Source organism: Carassius gibelio, chromosome B25 (assembly GCF_023724105.1).
Source record: "Carassius gibelio isolate Cgi1373 ecotype wild population from Czech Republic chromosome B25, carGib1.2-hapl.c, whole genome shotgun sequence".
Lineage (NCBI taxonomy): Eukaryota > Metazoa > Chordata > Actinopteri > Cypriniformes > Cyprinidae > Carassius > Carassius gibelio.
In genome coordinates this window covers 16,684,261-16,705,841 of record NC_068420.1, presented here as the reverse complement: position 1 = coordinate 16,705,841, position 21,581 = coordinate 16,684,261, and the positions used below count along the sequence as shown (strand labels likewise).

Here is a 21,581-nt window from a genome sequence, read left to right as displayed (position 1 = left end):
ATGTTTACCACTGTGTGGCATCCCCTCTTCTTTTTATATCAGTCTGCAAACGTCTGGGGACTGAGGAGACAAGCTGCTCAAGTTTAGGAATAGGAATGTGTCCCATTCTTGTATAATACAGGCTTCTAGCTGCTCAACTGTCTTAGGTCTTCTTTGTCACATCTTCCTCTTTATGATGCACCAAATGTTTTCTTTGGGTGAAAGATCTGGACTGCAGGCTGACCATTACAGTACCCGGACGACTTTTCTAAGCAGCCTTAATGTTGTAATTGATGCAGTATGTGGTCTGGCATTGTCATGTTGGAAAATGCAAGGTCTTCCCTGAAAGAGACGACGTCTGGGATGGGAGCATATGTTGTTCTAGAACTTGGATGTACCTTTCAGCATTGATGGTGCCTTTCCAGATGTGTAAGCTGCCCATGTCACACGCACTCATGCAAACCCACACCATCAGAGATGCAGGCTTCTGAACTGAGCGCTGATAACAACTTGGGTTGTCCTTGTCCTCTTTAGTCCGGATGACATGGCGTCACAGTTTTCCAAAAATAACTTTCCAATTTTGATTCGTCTGACAACAGAACAGTTTTCCACTTTGCCACAGTCCATTTTAAATTAACCTTGGCCCAGAGAAAACGCCTGCGCTTCTGGATCATGTTTAGATATGGCTTCTTTTTTGACCTATAGAGTTGTAGCTGGCTCCGATGAATGGCACGGTGGATTGTGTTCACCGTCAATGTGTTCTGGAAGTATTCCTGAGCCCATGTTGTGATTTACATTACAGTATCATTCCTGTATGTGATGCAGTGCCGTCTAAGGGCCTGAAGATCACAGGCATCCAGTGTGGTTTTCTGGCCTTGACCCTTACACACAGAGATTGTTCCAGATTCTCTGAATATTTGGATGATATTATGCACTGTAGATTATAATAACTTCAAACTCTTTGCAATTTTTCTCTGAGAAACTCCACTATTTTTCGCCGCAGTATTGGGGGAATTGGTGATCCTCTGTCCATCTTGACTTCTGAGAGACACTGCCACTCTGAGAGGCTCTTTTTTACCCAATCATGTTCCCAATTGACCTAATAATTTGCAGATTGGTCCTCCAGCTGTTCCTTTTATGTACATTTAACATTTCCAGCCTCTTATTGCTACCTGTACCAACTTTTTTGGAATGTGTAGCTCTCATGAAATCCAAAATGAGCCAATATTTGGCATGACATTTCAAAATGTCTCACTTTCAACATTTGATATGTTATCTATATTCTATTATGAATAAAATATAATTTTATGATATTTGTAAATTATTCCATTCCTTTTTTTACTCACAATTTGTACAGTGTCACAACTTTTTTAGAATCGGGTTTGTAATAACACTGCCCACAACCAGTCATAATCATAGAAATAATAATTTCAGTCAAATTATTTGAAAGTCATTTGAGTGAGCTACTCTGAAGAAAATGCTTTTGAAGTTATTTATAAAATAATTAATGAATTTCCCTTTTTTTTTTAATTTCCATTCTATTTTTTTTTTTTTTTTTTTTTTTTTTTTGGAAGATTTAGCTGCCCTTATCACAAACCACCTGGACAAAGCTAGCATTAACGGTTAGCATTTATTAACCTCAATGATGGTTGCTCAGTTATGAATCCCCGGTAAGTAACGTTACCGTGTGTAATTTCAAATCTGTCATTTTTTTTCTGGTTGGCACAAGTGTAGTAACGACATCCACCAGCAGGGGCTAACTACCATATTAACACCATGGTTTACCTATGAAAACATAATGCTAAATGAGCAGTTTCAGCTAGAAATGATATAAAACACCTTGCTTACCGCTCAAATTCAGTCTTTCAAAGGTAGTATTAACTATCATCTTAAATCTATGACTGTTTGCTTTAGGCCTATGTTTAATTATTCCTTTCCACTATGCTTTGTTTGGATTAGTTCTTTTGTTTCCAAGCTCTCATATGCATCAGTTCTGGGTGCTAGTTGTGTTTTAGAGAGGGAGGACTGTGTTTGTGCTGTCACGCAGTTATTCGCAGTGACAGATGGTCTCTTGGCTGGAGACTCTTCTCAGAGAGCGCCAGTCTTCACTGAGCTCCTCCACTCGGTGCAGCACGCCTGACAGCGCCTGAGGGGATCAGGACACACCACTTTTGACAGGGATAGAGCAAGCGTCCAGACGCCCTGTTCAGCCAGAGCCGGTGGAACATGGCTCCGCTACAAAGGGACATCACTTTGGGCTTGTCTAAAGATCAAGACAAGTCTGAAAGTCTGTGCGGTGTAGATTAGAGGATCGGTGGCCGCTTCCAGACTACCACAGTGACCACTCAGACTTTGGTCAGTTTGAAGTGGAAATCAGACGTCCCCACTGTAGCAGGAACATTTTTGACATTTTACTTCAGAATAATGGCTATGTCTTCTGGTTTGACATGCCATACTCCATTCAAACATTATCTTTTTATTAACATTATACACACAACTCATTTTAACTTATAGAAATCGAGAGACTCGTAGAATATCTGTACTGTATGCACAGAATCTGTATGATATGCACACTGTAAAAATTGAAACTAGTTGAGAAAATGTAAAAGTTTAAGGCACCAAGATTTTTGAGTTTTCTCAACTTTCTGTTGTATAAACTGGATACAAGTTGAAAGAACTCAAAAATGTCCTGAAGCTTGTTGTGTTAAACGTTAAATTTTTCAGCGCGCGCACACACACACACACACACACACAATAATAATAAAAATTACATAAAGAAATACAAAAATACATACAAAATAAATACATAACATTTTCATTATTTAAATGAAATAAACATTATCTGAAATGAAATAAAAAAATATAAAAAACATAACATATTTTATTTCATCTATAGTTTCCAAGGCAATATTTCTCATTTAGTACAAGTAAAACTGAAATTAAATGAATAAAATCTGTATATATGAAAGAAAGAAAAGAGAAGTGATGCTTGTTACCATATTTACTTTGCAAAAACTCAGTTGTAGTTTCATATTTGGCAGCTTAATGAAGTTTTCAGTTATTTATTTATATATACAGTGGGGATCGAAAGTTTGGGCACCCCTTGCAGAATCTGTGAAAATATGAGTGATTTTCAAAAAATAAGAGAGATCATACTAAATGCATGTTATTTTTTATTTAGTATTGTCCTGAGTAAGATATTGTACATAAAAGATATTAACATTTAGTCCACAAGACAAAAAAAATGCTGAAATTATTAAAATAACCCACTCAAAAGTTTGGGAACCCTTGGTTCTTAATACTGTGTGCTGTCACCTGATGATCCTCGACTGTCTTTCTGTTTTGTGATGGTTGTGCATGAGTCCCTTGTTTGTTCTGAACACTTAAACTGAGCAGCGTTCTTCAGAAAAATCTTTAAGCTCCTGCAGATTCTTCAGTTTTCCAGCATCTTTGCATATTTGAACCCTTTCCAGCAGTGACTTTATGATTTTGAGATACATCTTATCACACTGAGGACAATTGAGGGGTTCAAACACAACTATTTAAAAAGATTCAAACATTCACTGATGCTCCAGAAGGAAACAAGATGCATTAAGAGCTGGGGGTGAAAACTTTTGGAATTTGAAGATCAAGGTAAATTGTACTTAATTTGTGTACCGGGAAACGTACAAGTATCTTCTGTTGCTTACGAAGGGCAGAACTAAATGGGAAAAAATTATATTTCAACAAAATAAGACAAATTTGGCCATCTTCATCGTGTTCAAAAGTTTTCACCCCCAGCTCTTAATGCATCTTGTTTCCTTCTGGAGCATCCGTGAATGTTTGAATCTTTTTAAATAGTTGTGTTTGAACCCCTCAATTGTCCTCCGTGTGAAAAGATGTATCTCAAAATCATAAAGTCACTGCTGGAAAGGGTTCAAATATGCAAAGATGCTGGAAAACTGAAGAATCTGCAGGAGCTTAAAGATTTTTCTGAAGAACGCTGCTCAGTTTAACTGTTCAGAACAAACAAGGGACTCATGCACAACCATCACAAAACAGAAAGACAGTCGTGGATCATCAGGTGACAGCACACAGTATTAAGAACCAAGGGTTCCCAAACTTTTGAGTGGGTTATTTTAATAATTTCAGCATTTTTTTTGTCTTGTGGACTAAATGTTAATATCTTTTATGTACAATATCTTACTCAGGACAATACTAAATAAAAAATAACATGCATTTAGTATGATCTCTCTTATTTTTTGAAAATCACTCATATTTTCACAGATTCTGCAAGGGGTGCCCAAACTTTCGATCCCCACTGTATATATTTTAACAATTAAAAATATTTGTTTTCAATTTAAATAAAATTTAATTAATTTGAACATTTACCATTATTATGTTTTTGAAAGAAGTCTTATACATGTTATTATGTATACACACAACTTAACGTATATTACATTAATTATATTAGAATTATTATATTTTGTATTATAATTTAAAAAAACATTTCTATTTTAATATATTTCGAGAACTTAATTGGAAAAATTACCATTTTAATGTTTTTTAAATAAGTCTTATATATGTGTGTAAATAAGTAAATGTAAATATAATATATATATATATATATATAAAGTAAATTTGAACCTTTTGAGACATGGTTGGTCTTCATCCCACGAGAAAATTGGGAGATGCAGAGGAGTTAAGAGAAAGTCTCATAGCTGTTTACGTTTTCTCTTGTTCTGAACCTTTGAAACGAGCCCTTTTCTCAGTCACAGTACTTACTGTAAAGTGTGAGAGAGTCCCTGAGCGTGTCGTGCAGCGTGTTTGCGATGTGATGCTTGATGGAGTCTCTTCAGTAAGGTCACTTTACATTCACATCACACAGTACAGCTTGATTAATGGAGAGGCTGAGAAATGGATTCTTTAATTTGATTAATTAGCCTCAAGACCTTGTCTGCAGAGGTCTGATGAGAATTGAATATAAGCATTCGGAAGAGCCTCGAAACAGGCATTAAGGGATCGTTATATATGGAATAAATGAACATAATGTGTCAATCAGGAAACTCAATGAATGAGGGAGAAGCTAATGGGTTTGATTACAAGCGACCCCATTAAAAACTTTTGTCCCAGTCTGGCCCCATGTGCAGGAAGAGATTAGTGACTGGGATACAACTAATGCACCATCATTATCCTCATAAGCAAGCTTAATATCATGAGGGCCTTGCCCAATGATGCCACAATTATCATTATTAACACTGGCTTTATAGGAAAGAGGAAGGAAAGTTTCTGTTTAGTGAGTTTCTACATAATCAATTTAGCTTTATGGCACGGTACATTACATTCATTAGCTCCAGTTCTTATACTAAACAAACAAAAGCTAGTCTCTGCTATGGGACAAAAATTTATAAAAAAGGTAATTTTGACATTTTATCTAATAATTCAGACTTTCCTTATGAAGTGAGTTTAATTCTACAAATTCAGACTTTTGTCTCGCAATTACGAGTTTATTTCGAACAATCCTGACTTTTCCTCATAAATCCTCACAATTCAATTTCTATTTCTCAAGATTCGAGTTATCTCAGTACTGATTTTTTTTTCTTGCTATTGTGTTTATATCTCACAGCTCTGACTTTATCTCAAAATTGTGTTTTATCTCTCGGTTCTGACTTTATCTCAAAATTGTGTTTATATCTCTCGGTTCTGACTTTTTCTCAAAATTGTGTTGATACTGTATCTCACGGCTCTGACTTTATCTCAAAATTGTGTTTATATCTCTCGGTTCTGACTTTTTCTCAAAATTGTGTTGATACTGTATCTCACGGCTCTGACTTTATCTTAAAATTTGACTTTTTTCTCACACTTGTGAGTTTTTATATCAAAATTAACTTTTTTTCTCACAATTCTGACTTTAGTCCTCCAAATTTAGCCTTTATATCTGAAGATTCAGAATTTTTTTCTCACAAAAATGACTGTGATTTTAACGGTAAAGAACTGTAAAAATGCTACAGTACAAAACTGTTTACTGGTTAATGGTAATTTCCTGTAAACTTTAGAGGGTAAAAACGTAAACTTACGTTCCCAGAATTCTCTGCGTTGCATTTCAAATTTTGTTTGAATTTGATGTTTTTTCTTTGAAATAACTGTTTCTTATCTGTTATGTTTATTAGGTTTGTATGTTACATAAAATGTTATTAAATTAATGTTTATTGCATATTTAAGTTTCACCATGATGGTGTTTTTAGTGCTTGTGTGAATGACACCGTGCACCTTCTATGTATCTTATTATTTAAAAGCTGCTTGTGATGGGCTTTGTTTCATCACGTGACTTTCTCATCACCACCTGCTTTTGGTGGTTACCAGTGTAATACAAAGGTACAAAACAGATTTCAGTGCTTCAATAAGTTCGTATATTAATATTATATCAGTTAAATTATGGTATTAAACTGTCAATATAAGGTAAAACCGTTAAACCTGAAACAGTGTAACTGTATTTTTTTACGGTATAAAACCGTTAAACCAAAAACGGTGTTACCGTATTTTTTTTACAGTATAATTCTGGCAACCACAGCTGCCGGTTTTTTACCGTATATTTTACGGAATGTTTTTAACAGTGTATGTTACTGATGATGTTGCGTGATGGTGTAATAAATGATTTCAAACTTTGCCATAAATTAAAATACACAATGACATTACTTAAACGAATTGGCTATCTCAGCAAAAAATATCATTTCAAATTGGATTTGTTTGTTTATATCTTTTATTTGTAAGAGCAATATAAATGCAATAAATATTTACTAAATTCCAAACAATTCTACTGTAAACAGAATGTGTTTAAATTATATGACAAATAGCAGTAGTAAGCAGGAAAGTTTTGGCATTTTGATGAAAAAATAAGTAAGAAAAATACTTTAGACTACAATACTGTAGATGAATACATTTGTGTAACTATTTGATCAACAACATGCATTTGAAAAAAACAAGGATTTTTTTTTCATGCCAACTTCAATACTAAGCCTAAGCCAGTATTTTAACTGTTCACTATGATTTTTCCCACAACAGAGTGGAACTATTGAGCTCTGCAAGGTCAGTGTAAACACAGTGTCAGTATGTATTCAGAAACAACTGTCTAGAAGAGCTCAATGTTCTCTCACAGAGCAAGTCTCAGCTCAAACTGTTTCAGTCACAGATCCACACTGCAGACAGGCTGTGTCTTGTTGGAAGTCCTTGACATGGAACCAACTTCCACAGTCTACCACATATAATCATTAGTGTAACCATTTTAATAGCAACTGCAGTAACCCAGTATCAGGAGAAAGGATCCCCTAGTGGAAGGGAATCTGACAAGAACAGCATGAACAGGAGGCTGGTTATAATGTATTTTGGTGTAAAAGAGAATACTCTGTAAGCAGTCTGCAGTATTGTGAAACTGTGCAGTTGCTATTTCTGTCTGATCTGACTCTTAAAAATTACGCTGAATTGTGTGTACTAGAGGACTTATCATTACCTAAACCTAAAACGATTTTAAAAATGTCATTACTTAACATAAAAAAATAAATAAATTGCATTTATTCAGCTAAATGTCATTTCTAATATTTTTTTGTAGAAGTGCTAAAATGTCATTTATTGGTGCATAAAAAAAATTAATAGCCCCCCCCCCCAAATGTAAAAAATAAACAATAAAACCTTTATATATATATATGTATCAGTATTTTTGTATATATACTATATTTTAATATTACTTTTTATAGTTTTTGAATTATATGTAATCTGTTTTAGTTTTTTAAAGATGAATTTAAATAATAATACATGTTTTTTCTATTCATTTGTTCATTCACACACACACACATCCAAAAGAATATGAACAAATACATAGAAAAAAGTGTATTATTATTATTATTTACATTTAGCTAAAATATTAAAATAAATTAAAATTACATAAAATTTAAAAACTATGAATATTAATACTAAAATAGACTATAGATACAAAAATAACACTGGTGTAAAGAAACTTTAAAGAATTTATTTTCTTCTTTTTTTACAGTGGTAGGTGACAAACATTTTCCTTTTTGAGTGCACTATTTCTTTAAGACTCCAATCTTTCAACCTTGTGTTTGCCTTAGTTATAATTTGTCTCTTCTTGTATAGAGGATTAAAAGGTATTCCTTAAAAAGAACTGCACAGTGTCCCTTGAAGGCAGTTTCAATGATTGGCTTTTTATTATAGATGATTGCATAACAAGCCATCTCCAGTTGAAATGGGTCTGTGGTAAAGCTTTATGATTTAGACTCCAATTAAATTACCTCACTCACACTGACAGATGAACTCAGAGCATGCCCTTCTGAGGTCTTTTGAAGGAATGAGCCCACAGTGTCAAAGTTCAGATACGGCACGGCTAATGTGTTTGACACTATGGACAGTGAATCTTGCCTCTTAATTAATTTCCTCCATCTGACCCGCTGTACTGTTGACACATGATTGCAGACACTCCCGGGCGTTTTATTCTAATAAAATATTCCTTAAAGGGACGGTACACCCAAAAATAAAAATTCTGTCCTCATGTATTTAGCCATATCTCTTGAAAAAGTTATTTTGTTCTTCAGCAAAACACAAAAGGAGTTATTTATAGATGTACAAACATAATCAGATTTATATATTTTCTTATGAAAGTGTGAGTGGTGGTTGTCTGGAAGTTGTTTTTGGGTTAATCAATGGTTTTGCAGTTCTGGCTGGTTTTGAAGTGGTTTCTTGCTCACCCAAATCAAAAGAGCCCACTTCCACGTTCATCTGATTTCTAGATAAAACAAGTCTACAGATGTTTTTACTAATTTTACAGTCCACGAGGCAAGGCCTATTGAGTAGAAAGGTAATAACGCACTACTTCTCAATAAGCCACACTATTTGAGGCTTCACTCATGTTTGTAGTGCAGACCTTGCGGTGTGAGCTAAATGTAACACACTTAGGGGATTGTTCAGATCATTAACCCTAATTATGGCAGTAATGATCCTATATGAGCATCAAATGCAAATATGAGCTTTAGCAACCACCGCTAATAAATGGATCTTCTTTAAACACTATAAAAAGTTTTTTTTTTCACTTCTATATTTGTGACAATGGCTAATGCAGCTGTTTTATTGTCACAGCCATGGTTACAGTGGTAAATCTGTGCATACATCACAGGAAAAACAGTTTTACTAATTAACATCCTGGTGAGAGGAAGATAATTCCGAATGAAGCGTCTGCCAGAAAGGTTTTTTTTATTTTATTCGTATTTTACTTGGGGTTTTGTCAGAAATAACAGCCTAATATAAAGCACATTATTTAATTCTTTGGGGAAGCGTACTACTCGGTTAATTTAACTGTCTATTTACTGCACAGTGTGGGTGTGACCGAAACCAATTCTCACTCTTTAGGGGGCTTTGGACTGGTGTCAATGTTCTGCCGAGATGCATGATTGTTTCGATATTGGCATAATCCCTCAGAATGAATCCAAATGATTTTAACGTTTTTCCATGACAGTAATTCATTATCATAAGTATCGACCTAAACATAAATGCAGATAGTACAGTTTGAAATCATTTCAAGCTGATTTAAATGATTAGTTCACCCCAAAATGAAAATTCTGTGTATTTATTCACCCTTTCATTCTTTAGTGGAACACAAATGAGATCTTTTGGTCATGCTTTTTTTTTTTTCGTGATCTAAGCTGCAAAAATGACACAAAAGATATCATAAAAATAGCTGTTATTCAGGAACAAATCATTCAGACCTGAATAAATATATTCGCTCAAAAGATCCAACAAAAACAATGACTTCACAGAAAAGTTCATAGATCAGAAATCACTATTTTATGAAAGCATCAAGGACTTTTGGAGAATAACAACTACATTTTGTATCTCAAATCTAACAAATACACTACCGCTCAAAAGTTTGAAATACCTATGATTTCTTAATGTTTTTGAAATAAATTTCTTATGCACACCAGTTGTATTTATATGATGGAAAATACAACAAAAACAGAAATAATATAATCATTACATTTTTTCCATATTAATATAATTTAAAATGTCATTTATTGTTCATTTTCAGCATCATTACTCCATTCTTCAGTGTCTTCCTTCAAAAATAATCCTGATATGCTGATTAGCTCCTCAAGAAAAATGTCTTATTATTATCATATTTCTCTGGGAACTGTGATACACTGTCATCCAAAAGTTTGCATTAAGTAAGACAGAAACAATAGTTTATATTTGCATTCACTGAGGAAGCATTACATTTATCAAAAGTAACAGTAAAGACATATATATATATATATATATAGTTATGACAGATTTCTATTTCAAATAAATGCTGTTATAAATACTGTTCTGGTGAACTTTCAGTTCATCAAAGAATGCTGAAAAATCCATTCCCACGAAAACAATAAGCAGTGCAACTGTACAATGAACCATTATTAATACTTGAGCACCAGTGATAACTAATAACTGAGAAGCAAATCAGCATGTTAGAAGTAATGATGCTGAAAATTCAGCTTAACATCACAGAAATAAATTACTTTTTAAAATATTCTTTAACTTGTAATAATATTAAACTTTTTTTCTAACAACTTACTGTATTTTACATCAAATGCATCCTTGGTAAGCAGAAGAGACTTCATCAAAAACATAAAACAGTCGTAATTACTCCTAACTTTTGACCAGTAGTATACATTCACAATATGTTAATGATAGTTAATCAGTTATATGGACTATTTTTATGTTGTTGCGTTTCTCATCTCATCCCCTGTTCTTTCTCAGGTCTATTACATCAGGAGAGAAAAAAATGCACCTTCTGCATCACCACAGAAGAAGGAAAGTCATATGGTTTCAGAGCAGCATAAGGGTGAAAAATGAATGGCAGATGTTTCATTTTGGGTTAACTTTTTGGGACGCTTGTGGAACATTTCAGTTCTTGTAGTCACTTGAAGCTCTTTGCTTGGCTGGAATGTATGGGAAGGGAGTTTGTGTGCTTTTATCGGACACAGTTTGCGTACTGCAGCTACGGAGAGCTCTTTTCTTCGAGTCCGGGCTGGAGTAAGTTTTACGGTTGCATCTGGGCGTCAGAAACCTTGGAGGTGAAGATGAAAACACAGAGTCGCTGGACGACAGCCTGGATGAACTCATTCCCCCTCTATCTTCGTCGTAATAGTCATCGTCGCAGCACAACGCGTGATATAGCGTCTTGTCGTAATAATGGAGCCGTCCTCCAGATCCAAAGAGCCAGGAGGCTTTAGGGCTGTTTGAGGCCTTTAATGGTCCATTGAGGGCAGGCAGGTCTCCACAGCTCCTGCGGTAGAGCTCTTGTTTCTTGGCTGTGGTTGGGTTACGGACCGTGTCTAGCAGAGGGATGTGCAGTAAGTGGTTGTCGGATAATGTCTCATTGTGCAAGAGGTCACCACGGTCCTCGCTGCAACACACTAGTGTCAGGTCATCGTCTGAGTCGAGGTCCATATCTGATGTTAACCTGTCAATTTGTGCCACGACCTGAACAGAAGAAAAAGAGAAAATTGTGTACAAAAGGCCTTATGATATCTGAAGATTTTTGTAGTTTGCCCCAAAAAGGAATATTCCGTCATTATTCACTCGCCCTCGTGTATTTTCAAACCTGTTCGACCTTCTTTCTTTAATACAATATCACACAATATACCCATACAATATCAGCTGGGTCTGATCTGCTGGTTTTCCTCAAAAAAAGAAAAAGAGAAAAGAGAAAAGCCATAAAAATTTGGAGTGACGGAATTTTGTTAGGGTTCATCTCTTTTTTTCAGTCGTTTGAAGAATCCATGATATTGCCGTGTAAACTCAACTCAACATAATTTTGGCATGGGGTACAAGAAAAGGTAAATCCCTGCACTGGCATTTGAGCAGTAATGTCTCATTACGTAAACAATACTAAATACAGGACTTTATTGTATGTAGCAATCTCAACATCAGCATAACCCCCACTGTTCAGCATAATGTAAACCCCCAAAATACCAATATAAAACTGTTCTAAATCCCATTAAAACAGAACATTAAATATTTACAAGTTCCTTCTTTTTCTTCTGGCTCAAAAACATATAAAATTGCTCTTGCTTACAATATTAACTCTCCCTGTCTAGTCCCATGCAAAGCACACTGGGAGTTACAAAAGTCTCAGTCAGATTTAGTTAACATCAACAAAAAAATGAGTCACCTACAGAGCTGGGTAAATTACTTACAAACTGCGATCCATTACTGATTACATACGGATTACATGATGAAAGCTGTAGATAAATTAGGTAATGTAATCTGACTACTTTTAGATTACTTTCTTTTTTTATCAAACCTGTTTACAATGTGCCATACTGATATAATAAAGCAACGAGAAAGTAAATGTTACATGTTTTGATGTCAACATCATAAAATGCATTAAACATTATTAAAAACCTAATAATTAATTAAATCATAAAAATGTTAAAGAAAAGCAATTTAAACACTGCATGTCCGTGTGACTATTAACCAACATCAGAGAACTGTAAACGTGAAGGTGCTGTTAAATTATTGAAATATTAACATCTTATGCGATATTTCAACAAATAGTTTATTTGAACAGGTGACAAAACGTTTGGGAATCCCTCCATTAAACACACATTAATAAACATGAAAACAACAACGTTTATATGATGTGATTTATTCACAAAGTTTTAGACATTTTTAGACAAAACTAAGCATGAAGATCCACTCCTAACCTAATTTGTGAAGTTTTGGCCTATTAGTGGCTAATCTGTATGAATTTGTATCCTGATTTGGCTCAAGTGACAGTTATGTACCTTCATGCTTACATTTTTTTCTAAAAAAACAAATGTTTCGTTCAATTCACATCATTCATTCATATGAAATCACCACCTTGTAAAATAGTTACATTTTCCCATGAGACTGGGTTGGTGGGGTGTAAGCAGACTCTACAAAAATGTACAAATAAAACAATTTGAATTCACACAAATTTGCCACAAATTTGCCAGAATCTAGTTTCTCAGAGTGTTGTTGAAAACACCAAGATATTCCACAGTATTTTCTGAAGAATGCTTGTAGTTTTACACTGTGGCTGAGCTTAGGCCATAAATGAGTAATAAGTATCTCTTTCTCTCTCTCTCTCTGTCTCTCTCTCTCTCCATATATATGTATATATATATCATTTCCATCCTTATGTTTTCCATCTCACCCCATTTCACCCACTGGCATTAGAATATTTAATATCTGTTTGTGCTGAAGGGAATTTGTCCTCCTGCGGTGCTAATAACTGCATCTTACATAAGATTCAACCATACGCTTATCAATATTCCTTCTCTTGCTTTCCCCGGCTCTTTTTCTGAGCAGGGTCTCAAGGCTGGTTCCCACAAATCAGAGACAAAACAAAGCAGAGCAAAGGCGTAGCGATCCTGCAGATCATAAAGTCTGTCTGAAGATTCGAATCAGATTATAACATGCATAAACGGCTATATATGACGGGATATTGTTCAAAATGAATTCATATGACTGCACTGCAAAGACATTATGCTGCCCCTTGTCAATATTAAGCAGCTTAGTATGTTATTTATGACGCGGTTATGTTTGATTTCTCAAGATTTTGATGATAAAGCACTGCTCGGATTGAAATAGCAGAGTTATTAATGACAGCTTGTTCTGTAATGCGCTGCTTCTGATTTAGATGAGCTCAGTGCTTCGCTGCTGCCAAACTTTCTCCTCGTATTCAATCGCAGGACGTGGCGTTCATGATATAGCAGATCGGCTATTCAGCAGCGAGCCACAGGCTGTTGGGATTCGGTAAATGAGCAGTCAAATGTAAACAGGAAGAGCCCAAACGACAGACATTTCAACAGCCAGAATATCCATTCACAACACACCTGCTGCTCAAAAGAGCACACCGTACGCAAACAATGCCAGGCTTTAAGCAAGGACTGTACAAACATTATACACTGTATTTGTGAATAGGCTACATATTGAGTCCTGCCAAGTGCGGTTATCAGAGAAATCCATTTTTGGGACTCCACTGAAAGGCTCCTGTCTGGAGGAGGTATTAGATCATCTCTCGTGGGGTTGTGCCCTGTGCGCCGCTGTCAGACAGTTCATGTTTAATGCATTCCTGCCAACCGCCGCTAACTGATTGGAGATCAGAGTGCCGCTCGACTGAGACCAGCACTGAAACGATTGCTACCTTGTGAGGGGCGGTTTAACTTGAGGAGCTTTGCACACCTTGCAAAGCAGAAATGCTGACCTATAGAAAGCCTCAAGTGTTGTGCTTGTCGTAGGAGGCACTGCTTTTAACAAGTGGCTAGTGCACACTTGCTGTGTGCTGTGCGCTTGTCTGCGGGTAACGTATGTCTCTGTGGCTCGGTAATGTCATTTAATTACAAAATAAATGTAACTATAGTCTATTACAGTTACTGAGAAAAAAAGAATTGAATTACAGCTACTTGTGAGAATGTTAACGATTATAAAGGGGATTATGTCTGAATATTTTTTGCAAAAAGCTAGGATATTGAATCATTTGTTGCTTTGCCTGTCTTTGATGTACACTGTCTTCTGCCATTTAAAGGCCGTTTAGTAAAGCAATGCTGTTCTGACGCTTTTGTTTGAATTTGCAGTGCACCACTTCTGCCAATGACATCAATCCACATTGCCAATGAAAGCTCTAGGGCCAGATTTACTAACAGCTTGCATCAACGCAAACCATCTTTTGGCATTAAAATAATACTGTCAGGATTTACTAAAAACATTGAGTGAAAATAAGCGCTAAAAAGGCATGGACACAGTTATTTTTGCATCTGACCTTATCGAATATGCATTTCAATCAACCCTGCCTGGTTTAAATGTTTGAAAATTATTACCATTTGAAAACATTCATTAAAATTTTTGAAAAGTGTCACAACCGGGGCTAGAACCCAGAATGTGTTGCAGGTAGCCCAATGCTCTAGCCACTACACCACAGAGCAGTGTAGACCCAAATTGCAGAGAACCACACAAGGCAGGATTGGAGAAAAACAAACTGTCTTTACTTAATGTCTTTCTTGAATAAACATGAAAGTTAAATTCTGAAGCATGGCTGAAGAAGGTACAGATCCACAAGGCAAAAAGGTTCAAAAAAACAAAGTAAAGCCTACAAATAAGCAGGTCAATGTTCTGAGCAAAAAGTCTCTCAAAGAAATCCAAAACATAGGGCCAAAGGATCTGTCTGAACAAAAGAACTTCAAGACTGAGCAAAGATACAAATGAATTCAGGCCTTATATATGCCCACGCACAAACACTAACAAGCCAGACACAGGTGACATCATTGAGCTAATCATTAACAGGAAATCAGGAGGAAGTTGTGGAAGGTCTTGTGCTCTAGGTTTCCCTCTGCTGGACAGACCGTGGTGTGACAAAAAGTAATCAAAATGTAATCAGTTTCATTACTGATTAGACCTACATTTAAAAAGGGGTAATAATCTGTAACCTATTACATTTCTAGAGTAACCTTCGCAAAACTGAGCAACACCAAGGGAATGGGTTTAAATGATGGAATGCATGATGGATAAACTTTACTTGGATAAAAGTGGCTTCCGAATGCATAGAAACTGTACAACATTACAATTACAATACCAATATTTATGTTTTTTTATTCTTTGCTTTGAACATATACAGCTTTTTGCTGGAAACCACAGGGAAACTTCTCTTTTGAAATATTTTTTCTTTTGTCGTCAACAGATTTATAAAACATTCTTATTACAAATTTAGGAAGATGGGCAGATATTGCATTGTTAAACATTATAACCAACTTAAACTCACAGCACATGCAGAGATTGAGTTTATGTGGAGTAGAATTTATTGCAAATCACTCCAAAACACTGAAAATTCTGTTTTCAGGTAAAAAATATGACATATTTATATTATAATTTGTGATTTGATATTTGTGCTAAACTATACCACTGTCTCTGTCATTATTAGAATGGATTAAAAAACCTTTTTGCCCAATTGATGACAAATCCACTCAATATTTGTGTTTGATATGGTGGTTGTCTTGGACTTTATACTGAACCCTAGTAGTGTGGATAAAGAAATTTTGCAAAATAAAAAAATTAATCCATGATTAATTTATTTCCGCAGGTGAAAGTGGTCAATAATTGGGGGGTTAATTAATTTTACTAGAACAGTTTAACAGATCTTTTACAAAACACAGAAGTTATAAAAGTTATGTTTCAGAACTTTCGGGCCCAAAAGCAAACAAAAGACAAAAAGTCCATTTGGAGGATTGTTTGGATCTAAATTTAATTAAGAAGCTGGTGCAACAAATCCCGTGCCATTCTAAAAGTTACAACCCATACCATTTTTTTTTTTTAAATCCGATTTGTCTCACAGTCATCTCACCTGCAGAACCCAGGGTCTTATAATCAGATAATTGCCAAACATTCCTAGAAGGCTTTAAAACAGAGTGTCTGGAACCGAGTGTGAGTGAGTGCAAACATATGACCAATTTAAACGTTTGCGAGAGGAAGCCTGATTTGAAAGCAGTAAGAAACAGACCCATCACCACCACTGGGCTTCTTAAGTGATTGATTTTTTTTACCTGGAGACTCCAAAAAATCTGATAGAAACCATGAGATCCAAAAACAGATTCTAACCTCATACATTTTTCATCATGTATTGCTGTCTTCCCCACATATTTGCTCCGAAAATAATCTCCATATGCATTATCATATTTATCTACATATATATTTATGCATTTGGCAGACGTTTTAATCCAAAGGCGACTTACCTTTATAAGCTACTGTTGCCTTGGTTTTGCTAGCAGCAAACAGGAATGCTGTTTACCAGAAGAGCTCAAGGTTTGGCTAGTTAACTATGCATGGGGAAAATGTACTACATTTGATACTAGCCATGCATTATGACGAAATAAAGTTCCTCGAACTTAGCTCAACCTACTACATTCCTTAGTGTGCTAAATAGATTTTAAAAAACATCAACATTACCTTCCTGATCAATGTTGTTGACACCATTGTACTATAAATAATGAAAACAAAAGTCAGTCTGGTTAAAATAGTTGAATTGTTGATGTATTTCATGTATACAATAGAATATAGAGAAGGCATTTGTGCATGTGCTTTTTTTGGCGGGAAATCAGTAGAATTCTACGGAATTGTACTAACTTTTGCTAGGTGACCACATGATCAAATTAGACAAATTAATGAATTACACATACACACAAAATAACTTTAGACATCATAATTCTGTGTGCATGGGGTCTGCAAGTGAGCAGTGTACTGGTTACACTTGGCAGCAAAGAATTCAGAATCGTGACAAATGTTTGGCTGTTATCCATGGAATAAGAGACAGCTGAAAGACAGATGAGCATGTGGCAAAACTAATAAGTATAACAAGATGTCAGTAGTAACAATAAGGCTCTGCTGCAAGGTGTAAGTGACAGATGGAGGTGTTAACTCAGGCAAGAGCGGCAGAGCTACCGGTGAGGCCCGAACTTGGCCAAGGAGACAAATGAGACAAATCCAGCGGAGCTGTGACTGAGATGATGAGACAAATGCCAGTCTGGGACACTCATAGACTCGGTGACAGTAATGAGGCAGATAGATATCCACCCGAGGAAAGAGATTAATTAAGGAGATGTCCTCTCACATAACGCTGAAGCAGTCGCCCAGCACAAAGGGAGATAACCGCAAAAGAGATGAGACGTTGACAGGTGAGAAAATGAGGAAATCAGTTGCGCTCCTATTGTCTGATTCAGCGGGTGATAATTAGGCATCACAGATGACATCTTGCTTGTATGGGGGTGTCACATCATATGTGGGGGGGGTGACATCCTGCAAGTCTTTCTCCTTGTTAATCTATCTGTTGGTTTTTGTTTGGATGACAAGATGTCCAGTCAACAGCCCCTAGGTGGATGTGTTTGCGACCTTGTGTGTTTATGAATTATGCCCACTGTGTATGTGTCTATTGGTTTTTGTATATTTAGGTAGTCAGTCAGTAGTCACGTTTAGGCCAGTAACAGACTCTGTGAAAGTACGCAATCATATGCTTACCAGTGCATTGCAAGATTGCCTCATTTCTAGGTAAATGAGGTGGTAAAAAAAACTACTCAGTGGGGTGATAGAGTTATCAAGAGGGTGTGTTGTTTTTTAACTTTGGGTGTCATTTTTAAAATGGTTCAGCAACTTTCAGAATGTAAATAGAAACTTTGCTGTGTTACGAATTGCTTTCGACAAGTTTCAGAATGCAACAATGATTGAATTCAGTCATGCGTACATACATACTTAGGTATATTTCTGGTCTTACCCGGCACTGTGCCTTGTTTAAGGGCACAATGGTGGTATAAAACCTCTTGTGGGGTTAAAAAGGTTTGCCTTGTTGGAGCTGATAGCCTTGTGGGCATTGCTTCGACATGATGTGTAGTTACACTTTGAGTAACCCAAGTTGAAATCCCATCTCGAAACTTACAGGGATGTCCCATCCTGCTCCTGGAGGACCACTATCCTGCAGGGATTACCAGTCCTAATTGAACACACCTGAACCAGCAAAGCAAGGTCTTAAGAACTACTCCAAACTTCCAGGCTTGTGTGTTTGGGGTGGGCTGGAACCAAGACATTGGCTCTCCATGAGCAGGAATTGGTCATCTTTGGGTTAAAGCCCCCAACCTTACACTTACTAAATCTCTCCATCAGACTGTGCCTTTAACAAATAATTGCTTTAACCTTCAGAGCAGGCCTGTAATGTGTGCTTTACCTCCCGGAGCTCTTTTGCCACGTCCTTGAGCTCAGCAAGAACTTCCTCCAGCTGTTCCATGACCATCTTAATGTGCCTGCGGATCTCTGCTCTCCGGTCAGGGCTCTGGCTCGGTTCAGATGGTCCTAGCGCTGTGCTGTGAAACATCCTTCACATGGGGACGACAGCAGCAGCAGCAGCCAGAAGGGGACAGGACACCGGGCTTCATGTCTGAAGCCCACCACAGTGATGTTTGGCCTTATCTGAAAGAAAGACCCACTCTCTGGTCCAAATATCGTTGCATAGTTGTTAGGAAACTTTGAAATCAGTCCAGGAACATCTAGTATCTCTCTGTAAATTCAACAGGAAAGCTTTCAAAAAGAAAGAGGGCATCAAGAAAATTGGAAAAGTTTCAGCACTGGAACAAACAGTTCTCAGCAAAGCTTTGATCTTTTCTGTATGATGTTAAAATTAAATCAAATGGTCTCATTTTTGGCATGAAAGAAGCTTTGTTCTTAAGACAGCTAGCAAATAAATGAAAGACCCTTTTGAGCTTCTATTTTGAGAAAAAGTCAGTCTACCAGCTTATGTGGGATATCTGCCAGTTTTTTACCGGTTCTCTACATATGCATCCTCTGTTGCAACTCCACTGTTTCAAAAACGTATGCCATACAGTGTGTTTTCCCTTGATGAGAAAGCCTTCAGAGTAGGAGCCATCAGAATCTGATGTGAAGAATATATGTATCCAAAAAGTGCACTGAGAATAGTAAGAAAAAGTCACATTGCCAATCGAGCTGGCAGAAAAAAGAACACATCTGATGTGACACCTGGGAGGACGAGCCCAAAATTGCTTCTCTCCGAGACAATCCCGACAGATACTGCTATGAAGAACCATCACCCAGAGACAAAGAGAGTACCGAACATCCAGTTCAGCTAACCCACACCAGAATTTCAGTATAGCTTGTCTTCTCTTGGCTTTTGTGGCTTTGGTCCAGAATTGATGCCGTTTGGACTTATTGCTGCTCCATATGTCTGTAAAAGCTTCCGCTGAGTTGCCAGGCTCTTCCCACTGTGCCCTCGTACCGTGCAGCGTATCTCCTACCCCATCTGAGCACACTCAGATAACACTAGAGACGGATGCATGCTCAACACCTCTCTTGCAGTGTTGTCCTCTATCAGTCACTGATGCTCAAGCACTTAGGAAACCTCCCCCTTCCCTCTCTCTCTCTCTCCCTCATTCACTCTCCCTCAAACACTCGCATTCGTTCTCTATGATCTCTCTTCCATAACTCTTCCCTCCTCTTTCATACTTGCCACTGTACACACACTACCCTTTAGTCCCATTCACCCTTGTCCTGTCACTTCCATCCCACTTCCGACAGACACATCAATTCATGTACCCTTCCAAGCTCGCTCTCTGCTCAGATCTTTTCAACCACTTGCCACCTCAGTTGGGGAAGCAAATTAATTCAATTCAGTGTTGCAGTGCAGGCTCGTGAATCGTGAATGCGACGGCTCTGCAGCAATAGCAGCAGACCAGATTATCCCATTCAGATCGGTAATGAATAGAAGACAGACGCAAGTACATCAGGAAACCGCTCGCATTAACCATAATTATGCGCAAGAGATGCTTCAGCTTCCTGCATGCATTTCCTGTTGCTCTCTTCAAATCACGAATTGACCAGAGGACTGTGTCAGCAAGTTTTGAGATTCTAGTTTGCCTTTCTATAATGATTCAAAACATCCTGCGAGGCTTGTCCGTAACAAAGGCCCTCATTATTTCTTAGGTGTCTCTGGTGGGAACTAATAAGAACTATGGGGGGAAAACAACAGGGTTTAACACAAAACAAGCAATTCATTGTCCTTCGCTACATTTTAAAACACATTAATTACTGAGTAAGAAAAATCGCTCCCTGGAAACTACTGCAGTTGGCTAAATAATAGGCAGGAGAACCAACTCGCGCTAAAATCACAAGAAAAATACAGACGGACAAGACCGGCATTATGGTGCGGACCCGGCTGAAAACGAAACCCAGTCATATTTTGCTGAAGTTGAACTCAAAGCAAATGAAGTAAAACCCTGGCCATATTTAAGCTCTATTATGCAGTGTAAGCTGTGTTTGCCACAGGAGACTAGACTAGCAGCATATAAAATCTCAACATCAACCCTTCGCAAGCATGTATAGGTAAGGATTGCCTATAAAATGAAGCTTTGATAGGTTAGCAAAAGGTTTTGCATAAATTAGCTAGAAAGACAGTTGTGCAGGGTGTTCTATATATATTGTCTGCGACAATATCGTAATTGTCGTTTCAACGTTATAATCAGTATTTTGCCAAAAACCAAACAAAGCGCTCCTACAGAGGGCCGTGAAGTGTTGTAGATTAGACTAGTGCACGCACATTTAGAGTGCGTTCTTTGACCAGGTGATCAGTCTGTTAAAATGCATTTAGAATGATCACTAAATTAAAGATATGGGGCAGAAAAATTTATATATTTAAATCATTTCATATAGTAAATCAATATCACATGAAGAGTGCCGTTTTCTTCTCTAAAAATCAGCATGATTACGTATAAAACATTTTTACAACTGTTCGATAAAACAAGAAGAAACCTGCGTTTTAGACACCAGATTTCCTGTTTTTGCTCTGTTTCGACAAATAAATTAATTCCAAACACTGCTACCAGACCACAGTTTTGCATCTCTGAGCAACATAACGGTCGGTGCGTTTCGTTCCTGAATGAATCAACCGTTTAAATGATTAAACGGTTAAACTGATTAACAGTGACTTGCTGACCCCTACTGGCAGTATTAAGTATGCTGGCAGTTTTAATTTCACATTTAAAGTGTCTTTTTGATTTCAAATGAGTATT

General features: G+C 36.8%; 1 protein-coding gene across 1 annotated transcript; it reads right to left on the bottom strand.

Moving 5' to 3' along the window:
• Positions 1–6,695: 6,695 nt before the first annotated feature.
• On the bottom strand, positions 6,696–19,915 carry LOC128013910 (inhibitory synaptic factor 1-like). Its single transcript, XM_052597102.1, has 2 exons — positions 18,731–19,915; positions 6,696–11,481 (listed from the first exon to the last, which is right to left on the bottom strand). The coding sequence occupies exons 1-2, from the start codon at positions 18,875–18,877 to the stop codon at positions 10,903–10,905; spliced, it is 726 nt and encodes a 241-aa protein (XP_052453062.1). The 5' UTR covers positions 18,878–19,915; the 3' UTR covers positions 6,696–10,902.
• Between the last annotated feature and the right edge of the window lie 1,666 nt (positions 19,916–21,581).